At 31.9% G+C, this 21,897-nt stretch overlaps 1 protein-coding gene across 1 annotated transcript in view; it reads left to right on the top strand.

Moving 5' to 3' along the window:
- The window catches only part of LOC113511902 (protocadherin-like wing polarity protein stan), a 218,967-nt gene that overhangs the window by 147,114 nt on the left and 49,956 nt on the right, over positions 1–21,897 (top strand). The window contains exons 5-6 of the mRNA XM_052894517.1: positions 14,803–14,851; positions 20,508–21,696. Of these exons, the coding sequence (XP_052750477.1) occupies positions 20,552–21,696 (1,145 nt within the window). The 5' untranslated portion in view covers positions 14,803–14,851; positions 20,508–20,551. The remainder of the gene's footprint in view (positions 1–14,802; positions 14,852–20,507; positions 21,697–21,897) is intronic.

Raw genomic sequence — 21,897 nt, forward strand, 5'->3', positions numbered from 1 at the left:
GGTCTTGCAAGTCATCGGCTTCATTCATTTTATGTAATGTGAGTCGTTTTAGTAAGGTTGCCTTTTTTGCTGGACCTTTCGAAGCATATAATGACTCTAATTTCATCCATACTTCGTGTGAAGTTGTGCACCCTTTTACGTGCCGCAGTTCGCTACTGCTCATGGATAAAATTATATCCGAACGTGCTTTTTCATCTTCTGCTTCCCATTTTTCCAATTCTGTTACATCGGTCGGTCTTGGCTTACGACCACTAACATAGGACCAGGCCTCATTCTTTATGAGTAGTGCCTGTGCATGAATCCTCCAACTATCGTAATTCTCACGATTAAGAGGTTCAAATCTTATACTCGAACTCGCCATTGTCTTTTGTAAAAATTACAAACTTACCGAATTATCACTTATTATATATAGTTCTTTACTTTGTCTTACTTATTGTGCAGGCCCATAACCATTGTAGAGGGTCACAGTGAAAGATAATATTCTTTAGAACAACAATATATATATAATACATGTAGATACAAGACAAGACAACCATTTGAATAGAAACAAAAACCGTGTAGAAAAATAATATCAACATATATATGTGGCCAGACTTAAATTTACATTACGGCCACAAAGAAGTTTCAATAATTTCTACCGTACATATATATAAATTAAATCATTGTGAATACGTGTGAAGTATTTTGCCACTTAAACACTTAACATGCATTCATCATGATTTAATTTTATATACTTAACGTATGTAACTTAACTTTTTAACAACTCAAATACTTAACACGCATTCACGATGATTTTATTTAAATATTTAAAACATATGTAATGTAGAAATGTAATGGCAACGGATAATAAAAATACCAACGTCGATCTTCGGATTTTGGATAACATTATCTGAATACTCAATATACCAGTACTTGAATGGCTAGGCCTCCGCAATGTCGGTTTAATGTCGTAAAGAGTAACTAAGGTGAATAGATGGGATCGACTAAACCCTCATCTATTCAATAGCACCCCCTTAAACCATCCACACAAAATGACTTAACACAAAAGAGTGTCTTTCAATATTACGAAATACGGCCGACGTTTATTTTATACCCTCAATATTGGAAGTATACGTGTTCAATTGCTCTGATCCCAAATGAAAACTCATGCATTTTCTTAGTATAACAAAAATATCTGAATGTAATTCGGTGAATATTTACCCACTTACTACGTTTGTATGAAATTTTTTCTTAACGATATTATTTATCTATAAAAATATACTTACGGTGCATTTTATAAAGATAATGAAGCATGAGAATTGTAGGTTCTTCGGCCGGAACAATTTAAAAATTGAATTTTTCTATATTGACATTGTTCTGATTTTGATATTATAAAATTTTAATAATTACCTTTATCTTAAAATTGATTCATCCATACTCAAATTATATTGTTATAAATTATTTCATTCACCATACATGTTTGTTATGTGTTAATGTTTGCATAAATTTACAACATACGATATGGGAACGGATCGCTAGTTGATAAAATTTTTAAAAAGGTATATATATCGAACACAAAATCAAAAGTCTTTCCCAGTTCATAGAGATCACGGAAAGAAAACTTCCAATTCAATTACAAGTTGGTTTTACCAAACGGTCGCTCGGAAGAAAATATGCAAAAAAACATCCGACAATTCTAGAAAATTCAAATTGAAATCGTACAAAAAGATCCAGCTCTCGCAATTTTTGCACGTAAAAATACGAAAGCGATCCACGACAATAACATCCTTTCGCAGCAAGCGTAGGATACCTAGGCATTGTGCACCGCCACGCTTCCAGACCACTCAACGGTCCCTTAATTAAGGGGGGCAATACTGAAAATGCCTCTGTCGAATGGGCCCATTCAAACGTATGCTGTCTGCGAGATAACGAAGCTCTCCCTGTTATTGCCGCTTTTCTTTCAACATTCTGTGTGTCTGTGCGGCGAGGCATTGACGCTGTCGTTCGTTGACACGTTATGCTTGATTAAATATAGCTAGGAACCGTATGGCTGTATACGATTGCGCCATTACCTCGCAACGCGACGAAGTATCTATAAAAATATAGCGCCATATTCGCATATACGTAATTTCTACTTTGTATGAGCAAATAGGATCTTTTTATCATATTACTATGTGATTTCTAGTAAATGTAATGGTTAATTATGTCAATATCAGCTAAGAAGAATGAAAATGAGAGCTTAATGAAAAATGGATATTATATTATTGCAATCGTATGAAATTAAATACATTATAAAAAAAAAATTCCCGTATATACATAGAAAGTAGACATTATAATCGATATTAAAGCACTATTGAAGCATATTTAAGCAGCACTCTATATTTAGAATTAAAATTTTAATATAATTATTCAAAGAAATGCTATAAACTATATTATCTATAAGTAGAATTATCTCATAACTGCTTTACATTTAATTCAATTCGCGATGATTAATACCATATTTTTTTAACAGTTTTACTAAACTATAAAATTATAACTTTGGGAATATGTTTAGAGAATGATACCTCAGAATCAAGCCCAATATTTGGTACTTATTTATATATTTTATATCATGTCAAATAAATGAACACAGCATTGTTAATTTTATTTAATTACGAGTACATTGGATAGCTGTTACAACGGCGAATGCTATTAAAAAACCTTTAATCAAACTTGTAATGAAGACCAGTAATGTTGCCAAAGAATTTCACCGCAGCTTTGAATTGTAAATCTACCTTATTGTAACGCGATAAGGAATATATTACAACAGCAATCGAGTAAAATAAGTTTCCAGTCTCAATAAATTCCTGGCTATGTATAGGAATACTGGTTGCAATACCGTTAGCCAGCAGTCTAGCCTTGGATTTACAATCGAAGAACGGTTTCGTCCAGACCTAGCGCAAACTTGATGGACCCTATTTCTTTACAGTCTTATAAAGTTTATAGCGACTGTAAAACATGGCTTATTAATAAGCTTTTAGTCTTCCCTCTAAACCAATAAAAATGTAGTGGGCCTTTTCTCAAATTACTTTTAAATTTTAATAGAGTGGTCATTAAATGCAACATCTGTATTTACGTCGCTATCTAGAGGTAGGCATTATATTGTTTATTAAAAAATATTGTTCAAACATATACCTATTTTATGAATTGAGTTTTTTAAACATAAAAAAAAATATGGAAAAAATCTTAATAATTATGTTTTTTATTGTATAATCCTAAAACATAGAAAAGAAAAGATTTGTAAATGTATTAGTGTATGTATGTATTGTATTCCAAGACTAACACTTAATATTTTTCTGAGGTTTTTATACATTTTCCATTAAAAATAACCCATATTATTTTAAATATTTCATTAATAAAATTTATTAACTCGTAATAGAGTATTATACTTCATATGTGTGGGTTGGGTTTGGGTACTGCCATATTTCCTATTTCTTCTATGAAGCTTCAATAAGTAAGTTTCTTTTGGTTTGACAACCAGTGTAACCTTTGACACAAGACAAATAAAGAAACTATGAGTGGCATACGACGTCTAGAAACAATTCTTTACTAATATTATAAATATAATAGTTTGTTTGTTACTTTATAGCGCCTTAACGGCTTAAACAACCAGTGTTAAATTTAGCATACATGTGCATGACGGAATGGAGAACTATATAGGCTATTTTCTATCCCAATCATTAAACATATCCCGGTCACGCAGTCGAAGCCACGGGTAAAAGTTAGGCATATATAAATCTATTAGTACTATATAAATTAAATTATAAATAATGAGTCTATGGTCGTAAAAAATAGTCGTAATTTAATTAGATAAATATTTATATCTTATTTTTTTTCTTACATTTTCTTTGCTTATTTCACTTACCTACTACACAAGTCATTTATTATTAGAATTTAAAACGGTGTAAGTACGACACAGCCTGCAATCATCGGCCGGCGACCCCGCTTGGTCGATATTGCTTTATGCTTTGTTATACCTACTTACACTTTTTCTATAGCCATGTAATTGGACATTGCGATAAAAGTTGATCGAACTGAGTGAGAACCAACCTTACAGACATGTATTATTAATAAAATAAAGCAAGTAAACCTTTTGCTTTGGATAAATGAATATCCGGGTTCGATTGTCAACCTTAAAGTTTGAATATTCTGGCATAGAAAAAAGATATGAAGATTCTTTTATGTATGAGTTGGACTTCACTATAAAAATAAGGTTTTCTTATGATTGTATACCCAGATATTTGTTGTCCATTTCTCAGAATTCAGCAATTGGAATGATTTTGTGGGAGAAAACCTCCAATATACATAAGTGTGTTACGTCCCTTTCTTTCCAATAAAAAAATATATATCTGAGATAGGTTTATTGAGTGTTAGAGATTTTCATGAATATTACATAAATATTATATTAATATCAAATATTGCTACTATATAAAAATACTAGAAATTTCACATGAAAGCTGTGGTCCAATTTTAAATACATTTTGTTCTGCAACTAAAACGAACCGTGAATAACGATGAGATGTTTCGTAAATATCTTAAATTATAAAGTTTTAATTTAGAACATGAAATCGCATATTCATATGTATATATGTCAGAATTAGCGATACAATTATCTAACATGAATTATCGTATGTATAGTAAAAAAGTAATTTGAAAAAAAAACCGCCACTATTGATTGTGGCAAATCAGTGATTTTTTACTTATTTATTTATTTAACTCTTTATTGCACCAAAAATAAAAATATACAATGACAAGTAAAATACAGTAACATAAATACAGATTAAAATATACACATAAAGGTACAAAAGGCGGTCTTATCGCTAGGGCAATCTCTTACAGGCAACCTTTGGTTAAAGGAGAACAGATAGAAACTATTTAACCGATTTTGATTAAATTTTTGTGAGATTAATCTATAAATTAAGAATTTTCTAAATCGATTTATAACTGACGGAGTTATGAGGTAACAAATATAAAAAATACAATCTAATTGAGAATTCTTTTTGAAGTCGGTTAAAAATTAGCAAAATGAATAACTTCCATCTTTTGAGGTATCTTTAAAATATAATTTCGGTTTCATATAATGTAAATGCATCTACTATCTATTGATGACTAGCAATAACTCAACGTGAGTCAACATCTCTCGTATTTGACAAATGAGATGTGAGAGTGAAACCGACTCTAAGAATAATTCATTAGTTGCGAGCGCGTGCGCTTCAAACTGTGAAGTGTTGTATAAACAATAGCCTGTACAGTTATTTATTACAGTTCATCTCTCTCACACGTCTGTTAGATTTTTTTGTTCTAATAAATAAAGATATTATGAAGCACACAAATATAGCTATATTACACTATATATAGGTACAGTAACAGCACAGCTTTATTCATAGGCGCGATTTTTTAATTTATTTATTTATTGCACGATAAAATGTGTACAAATGGCGAGCTTTCTGCGATTATTTCCACGTGATTTTTTTTCCTCGGATATTTTTCCGCATACGTGTTCATAAAGATATAAATTATATTCTTTGAGTATTTTTTCCCGCAATATTAGGTATACTTAGATAATACGTAAAAAAAAAACTGGCGGTGAAAATTTGCAATGCAAGTTTAGTTATCCTTACGAGTTCCCTAACCTGTTCTTTTCCACATACCTACGTCCAAAATATTTTTGCACATTTTTCCCGCAGAAAATAATATGCAAGACGCCTAAAAATTCCTTAAATTTTCTAAGCACTACACGCGTTCTGAATAGCTACTCTTTTTTTACGATTGCAACATTGTCTCCATGACAACCATGAGTTTACAGTATGCATAAAATTTTCATGCTTACGATATAAAACCGTAATAAAATATTACGTTTCTACAGAACATACTTTTGTCGTATGTTGTTTTGCATGTCTGACTATATATAGGTACCTATATCTTCACACCAAGTCCCTTGCGAGGTAAGCAGGGAGAATCAACTGCAAAAGACCTCTATCCTGTAATATTTATCGAACTAAATAATATATGAAATATTAATATTTTGCAGAGACTTTCGCATAATAGCGTATTATGATTTTATTTGATACAATATCAAAAATATACTTACTTAAACCTAATTAAAATAATATAACATTATTGTTCCAAGTAGATTTTCCTTCACAACTAGTAGTTTTTTGTTCCCCAAAGATAAAAAGCTTCAATTATCACAAGATTAATATGAAACCAATATAGGAAAATGCTTATCTTCTCTTACTTAATGTAATAAATTTGTAACTACATGATGTCTGTATAAGAGAGATATGAAATTTTGCCTGTCTATGTTTTTTTCCGGCATCACGCAAAAATTACTGAACCAAACCAGATGCTGTTTTCACTGTTGTGTTGCTGAAGGTCCCAGCATTGAATGCACCACCCTTTTCTTCCTCGTGAGTGTTGTAAGAGGCGACTGTGAGAATTAAATAATGGTCGAGGGATGGGCAACAGCGTCTATCTTAAAACATCACCAAAAGCGGTTAGCTGGTAGAGAATGCCATATGGCATTAAGCTCGCCACTTGTACAAAGTTTTATTGTGCAAGAAAGAATAATTAAATAAATAAAAGCCTAACTGCAGTTGTCAATCCGCCTGCCGAATGTGGCAACTGCTCACAAAAACTCCCCTTATGGAGAAGGATTATGTTCAGCAGTGGACAGTTAATGGCTGATATGATGAATATTCCTAAAAGTGTAAATAAAAAAATGGTGTATGTTTAATATCGTAAGTAAAAATGGTGTATGTTTAATATCGTAAGTAAAAATGGTGTATGTTTAATTTCATTGTTTTTGCTTCTTCTGAAATCTGCACTTACAAAGTAACGAGTAAAAAGCTATTCTACAATCCATCGATTGCAAAAAATATTATGAACACCGGTATAGAATCAGCGACGTAGTCGTGTAGCATAACCACAAAAAGTACAGACGAATTGAAAACCACTTTCTTTCGAAAGATGCTTAAAAATAAAAATAAAAACAATACCTATATTTCAGTTGAAGTCACATATTTCTTTTCACATGCCTTTCACAATATTGCTGTACACAATAACAATTTTGTCTGAGGCTTTTAGCTATCGCAATAAAGTGTCTGACACAATAAATTATATGTAGCGGCGTCCAGCGGAGGTCTCCTGCCCTGCGCTACAATCGCCACACGATGAAATTAGACCTAATGCTTCTTTACGATCTGAAATAGCTCTTTCATTGAGACATCAAAGGTTCTATTCATTATTTCTTCGTAATTGCTTTTGTACTTTATTATGAAGATGTATGTACCTTTACAAATAAATATATTGTGGTCAATCTCTTATTTTCAATTTTTCGATCGCCAGGTATGTTTAATGTAATACTACAGACACTTAAAAGTTCGCTGAAAAATTCCCTTTTATGGGATAAGTCCGCCATTGTACTCATTCTTAAGAATTCTGTATCCTATAATTTAGGACTTTACAATACAATAAAGTGTTACAAAGAAACAAACTAAAACAACCAACTTTAAGAGCCATAAGTGTTTGTTACTATACAAGAATATACAAGAAACCAAATAATTTCAACGCGCAAGTAAAGGATAAGAACACTCAAGTGATAATTAATAAAAAAAAATTGTTTTTCTTTATTAAATTTGATAATAATATTTTGTAATATATACAAATATTTATAATATAAATATTCAAAGAGCGAACTCACAACTATCAAACTAATTATAACACGGATAATATACGCATAATTCTTACTTCAGTTTTATGTTATGCTATAATAAATGCAATTGTTTTATTAGATGTGTATTCAAACTCATTAAATTACTGAATGTATCTAAAATTTTTATACTTTGTTTAAAATATAAAGATTTTTTAATGATGATAAGAGAATGGGCGTTCATTGTAATCTCTAATATAATGTGTTGGCTAGTTGCATATAATAAAAGGAATTATTGACCGCTATAAAATAAAATAAAGAAATTATAAGCGTAGAATATACGAACCATTTCGGCTTTCAACAGACAACTCAAAATCTATTCAGGGTGGTATCAAAATCTTTAGCAACTTTTTAAAAGAGTGTTCTATCAATGAAACTGAATGATTTTCTCAAAGGAACTTGAGTCGGAAAACGATAAAATATGATGTTGAGCTTCCCTTAGGTAATAACGGTGCGCATCCCGCTATTAAGTTAGTATGGAAAGCTGAAAACTTATTGTCGTCTTTGAATTTTTCATGCACATTTATGTTCTATTATATTTTTAACATAAATAAATGAAATGAATATTTATTTGCCAAAACACTTTTACATAGATGATTAACTCTTGGAATTACACACTAGGCATGCAAGTCTGTATCATCTAATTCAGAAATGCGATTTAACCATGGTAGTATATTAAATGCTCGGCTGACATAGATGCATAAATTTTTAGTTCTACGTACAGTTAAGAACTTCGATTTCACATTGTATTGCTAAAATAGATGAAAAAGCTTTGAGGAGTGTCATAAGCATCATAGTGTATTACGTAACCTCCATAATACTGTTCACATCTATAGGTGATGATTACCGCTTTCCATCAAGAAGCCGATAGCTTGTTTGCTATTCTCAGTATCATAAAAAAGTCAAATATTTCCAAGCACATCGTAGCATGCTCTCAACGGCAATAAATAACATGCTTACAATTAGAATGGATTAGGTATACCTATTTTATATTAACAACACGTTCGCAATAAGGTGTTTGGTAATCAGAATAAACAGCGACCATCGCCTCTTCTGGGATTAGTACGTGATTGATAGACGTCAGAGATCGATTCGTTTCGTTTCTATATATAAATATAGAATTTGTTTGTTACTAAGTATTAAATGTAATTACTAATTATTAGCTAATGGTAAAAAATTCAACAAATATTATAACCTTATAGTAGGTATTTATTGTAGAGGTTTTTTTTTTACAACACAAGGGGCAAACGAGCATGCGGCTCACCTGATGGTAAGTGACTACCGCCGCCTATGATCACCCACAACACTAGCGGCATTGAAGGTGTGCTGCCGGCCTTTTAAAAAAGAATATACTATATAGAAATGTCTATATATTTTTGTTGCAATATATATTGGGCCAATAAAGAATATATTTAATGTCTATTATCCAATATTTAATGTCGAAATGAAAAAACCCAATCGAAATTAAAATAGATTAATTAAATTAGTATATATCCAACTGGTATGTGGATAAAAAAGGTCATCCTTTTTACCGCCATCAATGTCCAAAAAGAACCCAATATATAGATATAGAGCAGTACCAATATTACCCATGCCTAATTTATTGTCCTTGCTCTTAGAGTATGTTGGTATGTACACTGTTGATTTGTCTTTCTAAATAAACAAATGTACATTTGAATATTAATACTAAAGTTTATAGACGTATATATATATATATATATATATATATATATATATATATATATATATATATATATATATATATATATATATATATATATATATATATATATATATATATATTGCCAATTTTGCTAATAATTAAATTATGGTTAGAATAAAATTTACTTAATTTATATTTAATATTGAATATCAATAGATACAAAACTTATACAGGACTTTCTTTTTTCTTATTACAGCTATTTATTTTATGCCTTTTGCATATTACGTATAATATAGCTATTTGTGACTTGATTTTTATGTTAATAATAATAAAGTTTATTTCAAAATAAATGATACAAACCCTGCTCCCTAAATAGGTATATCCTGTACATTAGGATAAGCAGTTTTCTTCTCATGTTAGTTATATACCAACAAACTCTTTATCGTCTTCTTCATGGAAAAATTATTTGTTTATTATAACTAAAGTGGTTACTCCCACCTACACTTATAAGATGACAACAATTTATTATGTACGTTTGTATTAAAAGTATTGCAAAATATTCGAAAAATATTAAAAGTATTGTTTTTTTTTTTTCTGTAATACAAATTACACGTGATCGACGAAAATTTTATTTGCTTTAAGTACTTTGTAATAGTTATGTACATAACCAATCTGAAATCTATGCTTTTTTAGTTAATTTTATTTACCTACAGCCGATACTGCTAATAAATATACCTTACTAAACCTTTGGAAACATCCAAATTCCGAAACCACTATGTCTTGGTCGCAATATATGTCCCTATTCATCAAGTACACACGTGAGCAGATTTAAATCTGTCTCCAAGCTACCGTAGGCTACGTCACTAGTGTTGCCTAATTATCAATGGGTATCGATTTATTAATCGATAGTTCGATTGACACTACAAATGATACAAGAATCGATATTACAATATATAACCTATTAGTAATTAAAATACTATCTAAAATATTATAAAGAGAAATAATTTGATTATTTGTTTATAATGGATAAATTAAAAAATGACTTAACCTATCTTAATTATTTCGCCAATAAAAAGTTATTTTATTAGCGAGTAATATGGGCATTATTTTATTTAAAAAAAAAACATGCGAAACTGAGGCGAGTTGTTAGTTTATAATATTACCTATGTGTTGTTTTAAACTAGGTACCAACACAAATGATAATTTTATATCAACAATGCATAACGTTATACATCAATACTGTTGATTTAATCTGATACTATCGATATTAATTTGATATTATGAAATAGACCAATCAATGTTTAGATTATTCTGGATGAAAACTATCGATTAATTTGATAATCGATTCGTAGGCAACACTGCGCGCCGCACCACACCCTCACCACACTGCACACAGTGCGTTACCGTGCGTGAGACGCGTTACAAACGGCCCGTCTTTTAGGAGTCCCCTGAATGTAAAATCACCTTTACCTAAGAAGTTGGATGCCACGACGATTAAATATATGGGGTGATTTTTAAGATTTAATGCACCATAAACTTATTTTTGGGATACTTCAAAAAGAAGGTCCTTAATGCGTTTACCTATATTTTTTATGTGATATCTACGCGATATTTTCATTGATTCTAAACCAATTATGATAGATTATTCTACAATCCATGGGGTTTACTCCCGTAAAAATTCCACGTTAATGTTGCCACGATTGCAATCGCTGTTTTGGTTTGCGCGGCAAAATCTACTTGCTTTTTTTTTTTTTATACGAGGACTCTACTGTTTTAAAGATTCAAACAAGATCAATATACTAAATTCGTCATATAAGTGTCATATCTATTTTACACTCAATGATAAGATTAATTGCTTTATGGTCCCGGTATAGAATGAACCACCCGTGCCTTTCCCATGAGTGCCGTAAAAGGCGACTATACGAACTAAATGGTCAAAGGATGTGCAGCAGCGACCCTCTTAAAACATCACCAAAAGCTAAATTGCGGTTGTCAACCTGCCTGCCAAGCGTGGCAACTACTGACAACCCCCCAACCCTCCTCTAATAGTAAACTGTCATAAGGAAAGTCCTCGTTCCTTATGACTCTATGGAGAGGCCTATGTTCATTGGATAATAAAGGGCTGATTTAATGATGATGACGATATAACTATAATAAAATCTATAATGAAAACACCATTAAGTATATCTTCACTTTTGATGGATACATGTTTTCAAGATTCTTTCAGATAGCCCTTATACTTGTTCGCCACCGGTAAGTAGTATAAAAAAGACTACGGAACCCATAAGCTAAAATTGATCGCAACCATCTGGGCTCGACGGATAAAATAAGTAGACCCCGGAAAAAGTTCACAGTGAAATGAAATCGTTTATCCTCCAACAGAATAACGTATGACGTAGGCATTTCGCATGCAAATTAGATTGATTCTCTTTTGTCAAATTACATTGAGACTATTCAATACACAGACACAGTTGTCTTGGAGACACGTACCGTGTAAGCAGGAAGAAGATATTAGAGTAACAAAGGCATAGAGAAGGATTTTTGGAAATGTCTTCATTCTAAAATTTTGCAGTAAAAAAATTACTTCACTAATATTGTAGTGTCAATATGCAACGATATAATAACATATAGCCAACATCAAGTGACGTCAGTAACCCATTTTACGAGTACATTCTAAAATGTTATCGTTACATATTCTTACATTACGTTTTCTTCTTTTTTTAAACGACTTCATAAAAAAGGTGCTTTTTCAATTTTACTCTACTCTTTTATATGTGTATTTCGCAAGATATTTGTCAATTCAAAGACAATTTGACTATTTTTTTATCGAATGTATTTAAAACTCTCGTGTTTTGTCTATGTCACACTAAACTCTTCAAGATTGTAATCGGTTTTTTGTATTATAAATGAATGAATCTAGAAATAATAGACTAATAATTTAACAATATAAAATGAACATAATTAAGACATCTACGCCGCAGACAGTTTCTAATTTCTTCAAATACGCCGACGTCCGAACTTTCTACGTCACAAAAGGACTTATTAAAAGTTTACTGTATTTAATATTCACCCCCTAAAATTACAATAATGAGCAGAATTGAATGACAATGTCAAAAGTTCGTTCATCGTAATTGATTGACAAAATACTTATTATACGCAATTGTACAGGTCTACAGTTTAAATAAATAATTTCAATATTATTTGAAAGCACAATTATAATAAGTGCCAAAGTAACACGGAGATTCGGGATATGGATTTCGTAGTGTAGAGAAATGATCCTTGAGACGCCCACACACTCAAGCCGAGTGGTGAGCTCAACTTGGGTCCCATTACAGTGCAAACACTACGTTTTCACCAAACAATATTTTGTATTATTCATGTGTAATACGAGTAGAGTACGTTTGTATTATTTTTATATATAAAATACATACGTTTTATTTCATGATTTCTTTCTTTTGTAAATGAATCGATATATTTTACAACATCTATTTTGATAGAAACTCGAAAGAAAAGAAGAAGAAGAAAGAAAGTATTCATAGAATTATGTGACTCACACAGTAGCATAAATGAAAAAACTAAGTATAATAATGTGATTAAAAATAAATGTAAACAAACATAAATAAAAAGTGCAAGTGTGTGTCGCAATGTTCTGTGAAATAGGTCTGTGCTCAGTATATTACTGCAGCGTTTGAGGTTCTACAGCGCTGTTTTTTCAGCAGAAACTACTGGTGGGCCAGTGTACTCCCTACATCTCTCCTGGTAAAAGTACGAAAAATATAGTAGAAATAAAAAAATAATAATAAGACTTGCCATAAAACATAAAGCTATACATGCCCTTCGATTGTGTTAACATCAATATAGGACCAATATTGGTTTAAAACTTACAAAAAGAATCATCAAAATCAGTTACGAAAATATCGGCTAACATACACATGAAAAACTTCCTCCTTTTTGAAATCATTTAATAAATAAAAATATGTACAGCTAAAAATATAATAGTAAAGATGGTGCTCTAATCAGTCAAGTTGTCCACTGCTGAACGTGATGAACAAAACTGATCCTCTGCTATTTGCGTCCCTCAAATCCCTACTACACATTTGAAGTCTTCTCTCCATTTAATCTAGAATTCGTCATACGAGTATGTCTATAGAAGTCATTAGTCAAAAGGGCTTTCTTTTTCAATATTCGAATAAAATAAAATTCGAAATTATTTTCAAAATTATTTTCGAGTTTTATTTTAGACGATTTCTACTTTAACTTGCTAATTCTTCAGAGTACTTTGTACGGATGTTCGCCACAACACCGATTCGCTCAATGATAAGTTAATTTCACAATATTAATTATTGTCGCAATAGTGGCTGCCATATTGGGTTCTTCAAAACTTCAAGGTTGGCAACAAACACATGACACGCCTGATGTTACAGGCGTCCATAGACTACAGCAACTATTTACCATCAGACGGACTATATGTTTATTTGTCACTTTTGTGGTGCAAAAAAAATCTATTAAACGCTTGTACAAATTATTTGACAAAAATAAAAAAAAAATACGGGTAATTATAAACATGGCGAAAATTACTCGAGTTAAATTAGCTGTGTTACAGCAAAACAAAGGGTCCATTAATCCAACATCATCGTTGTGCCGTCTGCCGCGGTCGAGGCAGCTACTTATTTATCAAAATCAAAGCCTTTGTTTCACTAAAATAAAAACGTTCTATTATGTTATATTTATTAATAGGTCAAATATCTCTGCGTGACCAGAATGTTTTTCATTTTTTTTATACTACTAAAGCGGCAAACAAGCATACTGTCCACCTGATAGTAAGCAGTTACCCTAGCTTGTTTTTCATCATTTTTCTATGCCAAATATCACATATTTACCAAATTTCATGAGTTTCAATTCATTGGTTGAGCTGTAATTATTGCGTCAAAATGTAACAAACAAACAAACTCACTTTATTAAATTCGTAACTCACTTAAAATCACAAATAATTGTTTGGTTAAGTTGCTAAGAATCTCCTTCATTTTTGTATTATCGGTTAAAAATTAATTAAACATACAATATTAGTACCGGCTTAGAATTGGCCACCCCTTCCTTTCCCGTGGGTGCTGTAAGAGACGACTAAGGAGGGCGAGTTATGGGCAACAGCGACCCTCTTAAAACATCTCCAAAGCCTGACAACGGTTGCCAATCCGCCTGCCAAGCGTAGCAACTATTGGCAAGACACCCGCAAGGAGGATGCTTATGTTAACAACTGACAGTAAAAGGCTGATATGATGACGACGATGAAGATACTAGTATTAATTTTAACAAGCCATATGACTATATTATTTAGAGAATTCAAACGAACATTTTACTAAATGTGTTTATTTCTGTAATGTAATTAATAATTTAATTTATTTTGTTACAGATGACCATAAATTAAAAAAGAAGAAGGAACCTTTTTAACATTTTAAAAGGTAAGGTTTTTATGTTAAATCAATATAATAATAAATAATCCTTATTAATATTATAAATGTGAAAAAGAGTTTGTTTGTTTGTTATCTTATAGCACCTTAACAACATACATACATACATATCTGTCACGCCTGTCTCCCATTAGGGTAGGCAGAAACAATGGAACGCCAAATGCTTCGATTCAAACAAACCTCTTTCGCTTCTTCCACATTCATCAATCCACCTTAACAACTTAACCAATAACTATAAAATTTGATATACATGTACTATATGGGATGGAGAAATAAATAAGTATAATCTAATTATATAGGCTACTTTTTACGCCGGTCAGTAAATATATCCCGGTCCCGTGGACGAAGTCGCAGGTAAAAGCTAGTACTTGATTTATTATTAACTTTTTTTTTAAATACAGACAAACTTAAAAATATACTTTGACGTAAGATTTAAGAATATAAAAATACACGCGTTCTTATAATTACATCAAAAAAATAACGTTATCAGAACAATGCATTCAATCCGATTTGTTGCTTTACCTTCTACACCTATTTCGTATAATACTCGTACAAAAATATGTTTCTACCATGATAAACTTTTCCCGCCTTTCATCGTTTGTTATTATAATAATTTAGTTATAAATTTAGTTACTTACAGTTACTTTTGATTAAAATGAATTTCTTAATATTAAATCTTTTTTTATTCAAAACTTACTTGAGATTCAAATATCACCTGGTAGGTAGTAGGTATATAAAACTTTTCTTGACTATTGATTATTATGATAAATTCCCAACATAAAACGAGTTAAAATTTAATAACCTCTCTAAAAGCTATATATTTTATCTCTTTTGCATTTTCTATTTTTGTACAAAATATATTTTTTGCAGTTTAGGCATTACTTAGAACAAAAAAAAAGTATAAATTAATTGTATGCAACCAGTTCATTAAATTTGAAAAATTTACTCTGTATGTAGTTAAATATTTTTATACAAATATTATGAAATAAATAAAAATAAATATAATACTATGAATATATTGGGTTTATTTTCTAAATGTTTATATTCTATGAGGGAGGCCTGTGTTCAGCAGTAGACTGGTAATGGCTGAAATGATGATGATGATATGTAAATGGTTGCATAGATTTATTTTCCAGCTTCATCAATAAAACGCTAGTGTCATGTCTTATAAAATGTAGTGATTACTTAGGACACAGGTATTATTCTTAATCTATGGATTACTTATTCTGTGGTTTTAGCGGTAATCTATAATCTGTAATGTAGCTTATAAATTACAAATGTCGCTACAATTTAAACAAATATAAATTTTATAATAATTCACAATGGGAAAACGATTATTGTAACAAAGTCCCACAATGGATCGGCAATTCCTGGCACGTTTAATTGATAGCACCATTAGCGATCTAGCATCTTAAATTATTATCCCGGATAGAGAAAACTATCCGACCAAGAGCGGTAATAAGTTTTACGTGTACACGTAGCGTATATATGTACGTACATGTTTACTCTCGTTAGCTTAATTCACGGTAGGTAATGCTTTTACCAGTTACTCCTCTATCACCAGTAAATGGACTTGTATAAAAACTAAAGATCGGACAAGAATGTAGCGCTTGTATGGATGGCTTGCTAGTTAGGTTTACTAAATAGAATACTTAACAAATATTAGCTTGTAGTGTCATTAAATCAACTAGTATAATAATACAGAAAATAAATAGTAAATAATAGTAGGTACTTTATGAATAATAAAATCTTTACACTTATTGTTTACATGTTCCATTATGTATTGATCATATCTACATGTTGCCCATAGAATTTCTGATTATTACTTAGTAGTTTTGTTATTAATAACAAAAAAGTATGTATGTGCTTCTTATAGATCAACAGATTTCCACGAAATTCCAAAAAATCTCATAATTACACAAAATGTTCGCACGTACATAGGTTTCAACATAGAACTCGTATGTGCATAAGTCTCTATTCACAATTCCCACCCACGTCTATATCTCAGTATATATGTATGTTGAAGCAGCATGTTGACTATATCAGCCAAGATTAGAAAGGAGTTTACCTCTAAAACTACACTCAAAATTTAATACACAATACTATTAAAATAATAATTGCTATAGACTCCCAATAATGGCAAAAAGCCTTAAAAATAAAGTATGATAATCAATTTATGACCTTAATGCCACAGCGGTAAGCATACTGTTTTGCGTAATGAGATCCCGGATTCAGTTCCTAATTGAGCCAATTTAGAAAACTAAACTTTTCTAAATTAGCTCGAGTCTGGCTACTTTCAGTTTATCCCCAGATATTCGTTGGCTAGTTTTTCATAATACGGGTATCCCAGCTTGACGTCCAGACGATTGGTATGATTGTGAGGTACTTAGAAAATTTAAGCTTAATCCCATTACAAACCCAAAAGTCAAAACGTAATAATAAAAAATAAAAACACAAATATTATTGAACAAATTACCCAATCATCTAGACCCAAACCAAGGAGAGCTTTTACTATGTGTCAACTGATAAAAAAAAATACTTGCACAATCACCTTAAAAGTTTAACGGATTTAATAATTTTTTTTTGTAAACGGATAGATTATATCCTAACTTCAAATATACAATACTTTATATAATATATTGATGCAAACGTGCAACGCCGCAAGAGATAGTAAACTATAAATGGTGATAGTGATGAAAACGTACATGTTCCAAATTAAAAAGGTTTTATTAATCACTTTACACCTTTTTTATTACTAAAAAGAACTTGCAACATGAACATAACAGTCTTAATTGAATTACTAATGCTTAATTGGATTACTGTCACTTCAGTGGTATAAAAAAAATTTAATATCAATCTGAGAGATGTGTTTGCTTGTTAACAAATCTTTTACAAAATAACCATAAAACATTAGCTTTCTTCTTTTAATTATATACTTCCAGCCTCCAAGTTCGTTTCCCGTTGCTTTATCAGCCATCGGCCCTTTAAATAAATTTCGAGACCACCCACTATTTTAATATCTATATCTGAGTTGATATGTAACAGTGGCTGAGTAACAACACGGTACTAACCCGAAAAAAGCTCTTAACATTTATAAGAATGTTTTTACCTTATATTTAATGATATGTACATATATTTTCTCTAATTTTTATGATCTTAGATTATAATAACTTACACATAATATTACGTCGCCTCTATAAAAGAAGCATTTAATTTAATTTACAATACAATTATCTAGTTCTTGTTCTTACACTTCAGTTTTAAATGAAGAGGTAAATGATTTTTTTATCAAACGCAATTCTATAGTAGGTAATACTCGTATATAAACGGAATACTACAAGTGCAGTTGTGATATATACCTTTGCATGTCTTTAAACTACTAAAGAAATAATATGTTAAGACAGTACCTAGTTATCTAGAAAAACAAGCCTTTAAAACTCTACATAACTGTATTTTCAATGTTTTTCTATTATACTTTACAAACTTGTACTAGTAAATTTGTAAAAAAAATAATAGAAAAATCGATTCGTGCCAGGCGTCAATGAATACTTACAAACGATTAATTAAACAATGTCAACATTGGTGAGTATCAGGTGCAAAATAGCGAATTGACGAAGCGTAAAATCGCCAAAAGGAAAATTGGCGGGAAAACGACACACCCATTAATTTGCATCATTAATCTTTGGACCCGAACCGATTCCATGCGATCTGTCACGGAAACAGCCGATTGCATCCCAACCCGACACAATCATTACGAACAAAGTACCTCTATCTACCTATCGTAGACATCAGATAGGTACATGCGGATAACGGTGTATGTGCAGGACTGTGTTTATTTATTTAGGAATGTCGATAGATATGTACTTTAACAATAGATTAAGGAATAATCTTGAACATCATGCTACGATCGGTGACACCTCCTTATAAACGTAAATACATACTTAAACATAGACCCTCAATTTTCGGGAGGAAAGTGATTGTTAGTAATGGAGACTAAGAATCCCATTGCTAGCAATACACCCAACCAGGTAGAGCTCCACGCGGTTCCCCCTGGCAACTATCATGGTTCATTTCTGATGGATTCGTCATGATGGGCTAACTGGCCTGTTTTCATTCTCATCGATCACCCTTTACTAGTGCCCCGCTACGCTAGCGCAGGCGGGGTGATCATTCCATTTTCACACATTAAAAAAAGCCCTCAATTTTTTAAGCCTTTAATTGCCTATTGCTGAACATAAGCCTTCCCTTGAGGGGTTTTGCCAGTAGTTGTCACGATTGGTAGACGTATTAGCAACCACAGTTAAGCTTTAGAAATGTTTTAAGAAGGACTTTGCTGCCTATCTCTCGCCCTCCTTAGTTGTCTCTTACGACACCTACGGGAAAGGAAGGAGTGGCCTATTTTATGCTGGGACCACACGACTATTATATTATAGATTGTACATTTGTAATAACATATTTGAGCTATATTACTGAAGCCATCTATTTCTGATGATTAAGCTGATGTGTACATTACCATAAATACATCGAGATTTTAGGCAATTCAATATGTAAATTCAATATGTAATTCAAAAAAAAATTTACCGCGTTTAAACTAATAAAAGAATTTCCTAAAGTTGTCTTTACATTTTAAACATAAATAATAAAAAAAAAAGAAATAGAAATATAAAGGTATCATTAATATAATTTGTCAGGTAAATACTTATTTAAATGTTATGATAACATGATAGGTTAATTTGTAAATGAGGTTATGTCAACAAGATCATTAATTCGGATTCATTATTTAAATATTATGTTTAGATTACTAATTTGTAATTAAAAAAACGATCGACAATTTTTTAAATAAAGTCCTTAATCTCTATTAATTATTTAATAAATAGAAAGTCAATAATTATAACCAATAAACTTTTTTATTCATCTTGGTCACTAAGCTAACTGCCCAAATGATGAACAGCACTGACTCTGACTAAACGGATTTAAAAAATAAACTACTGAACCGATTTTTTAAAATATTTATGATACCAATCTCTAAAAAGTCCCTTTCAGTAAAAAATGGAATTTTCCAAATCGGTTTACAACTGATAGAGTAAAAAACATAAAAAATGCAACAGAATTGAGGACCTCCTTCTTTTTGAAGGCGGTTGAAAATACACTGTAACGACTATAATATTGTTCAAGCTAACGTGTTACAACTGGGAGGAAATGGATTGTTAGTAATGGAAATTATCATGGTTAATTCCTGATGAATTCATCACGATGGGCTAACTGGCCTGTTCTCATTCTCATTGATCACCCTTCACTGGTGCTCCGCCAGCGTATCCTGTTATCGCAGGCGGGGTTACTATTCCATTTACACCCATAAAAAAACGTGTTACAACTTTTCTACCCAAAGGTTGTCTGGAAGAGATTGCTTAGCAATAAGACCGCCTTTTGTACTACACTATACGTATTGAAAATTGTTTTAACAAATCATGTTATGTTGGTGCAATAAAGTGTTAAATAAATAAATAAATAAATATTCCAGTCTGAGGAAAATAAGTACTATGAACTATATACATATAAAGCTACATAATTAACGAACAATGAATAATATATGATAATAAAGATATATGAAGATGAGTTATTATAAAAATAATAAACATTGTTACAGATGGGCAGCAGCAGTAGCTGGCGGGCTCGGTGGCGGTGTTGTAGATGAACGGGCGCACCATGTCTCGGATGTGGGCGCATGCGGTGATCGCCGCGCTGGCCGTGGCGGTCGTGCGCGCCTACCTCGTCCTCGTCCCCGACACCGCCCGGCCTGGTCATGTTGTCATCGATGCCGCTGTCTACAGACTCGGCTCGGAACGAACATACTCAATAGACGTTCACCGCACGGCCAACTTTGTTCATCATATTCTCCGAGTCAACAGGACAACAGGCCTAGTTACCTTAAGGAAGAGGCTAAGATGTGACGGTGTTATGTACCCGAATCTCTTCACGTTCTACGTAGACTCTACTTCGGAACGAATCCGTGACATTGAGTATTACAGTCTACCTATAAGAATTCTGGTCACAGGCGAAGATTGTTCACGACGACACGCAGATCTGTACGATATAGATTTCGATAGAGTCTACGATCAAAACGACGCGGCTCTGCAATATGAGGATGAACCAGTTAGAGAGAAAAGAGAAGTAATATATCCAGAGAGTATAGACTGGAGGTTGTTAGAAGCTGAGGAATTAGTCTCTAGTCAATATAGTGTTCTTTCCACTGCTTATCCTTGGTCTAACGCCATGTTTGAGGATTTTGTAGCGAGGAATAAAAGTAGAAGAAAACGATCTCATTCATTAGTACCATTTGATATGGCTGTAGATGTGAAAATAGCTGAAGCTAAGCAATGGGTAACGGAGACGTATGCAAGTTTTGCAATACCAACCGCGGATCGTTGGCAAGGAATATGCCTGAAGAGGTCTCAATTTGTTAATTCTTTAACGGCTTTCTTACCACGAACCGTTCAGAAAATGTGTAAAGTACAATTTTTGGATGTCAGTGACCCAAGATTTATGATTGAGAATAGTCAGGGAGATTTAGTAACAAGCAACGATGTCTGTATTCAGGAACCTATGTGGAAAGTGTCTATTCTGTTCACGTTCAATTGTGAGAAAACGAATATTATCGACTCCGACCATAGATTGAAAATAGTATATCACCATCAAGAATTAAATGATACCGATATCGTTAAGAGAGTGAAAAGAGAATTACGAAACCAATCTCCCTACTTTGAACAAGCATTATACGTGGCTTCTGTTGCTGAAGAGCAACCTTCAGGAGTCGTTGTCACATCTGTAAGAGCGCGGTACGTATATATTAACAATTAATTAAGCTGTTATTGCTCTGTCACCATAACACATAAATATCAAATGTGAACGACGATAAAATTATCTATCTATGCTAATTAGAACCATGCAGTCTCGTTTATTAACATTCTCTACACACAACCATGCCATATGTTTGTGTGCATTTGCATGTTTATCCGATTAGTATTTTCATCCGTTAT

This window comes from Galleria mellonella, unplaced genomic scaffold (assembly GCF_026898425.1).
Source record: "Galleria mellonella isolate WM207_F2 unplaced genomic scaffold, CSIRO_AGI_GalMel_v1 utg213, whole genome shotgun sequence".
In the NCBI taxonomy this organism is placed as follows: Eukaryota; Metazoa; Arthropoda; class Insecta; order Lepidoptera; family Pyralidae; genus Galleria; species Galleria mellonella.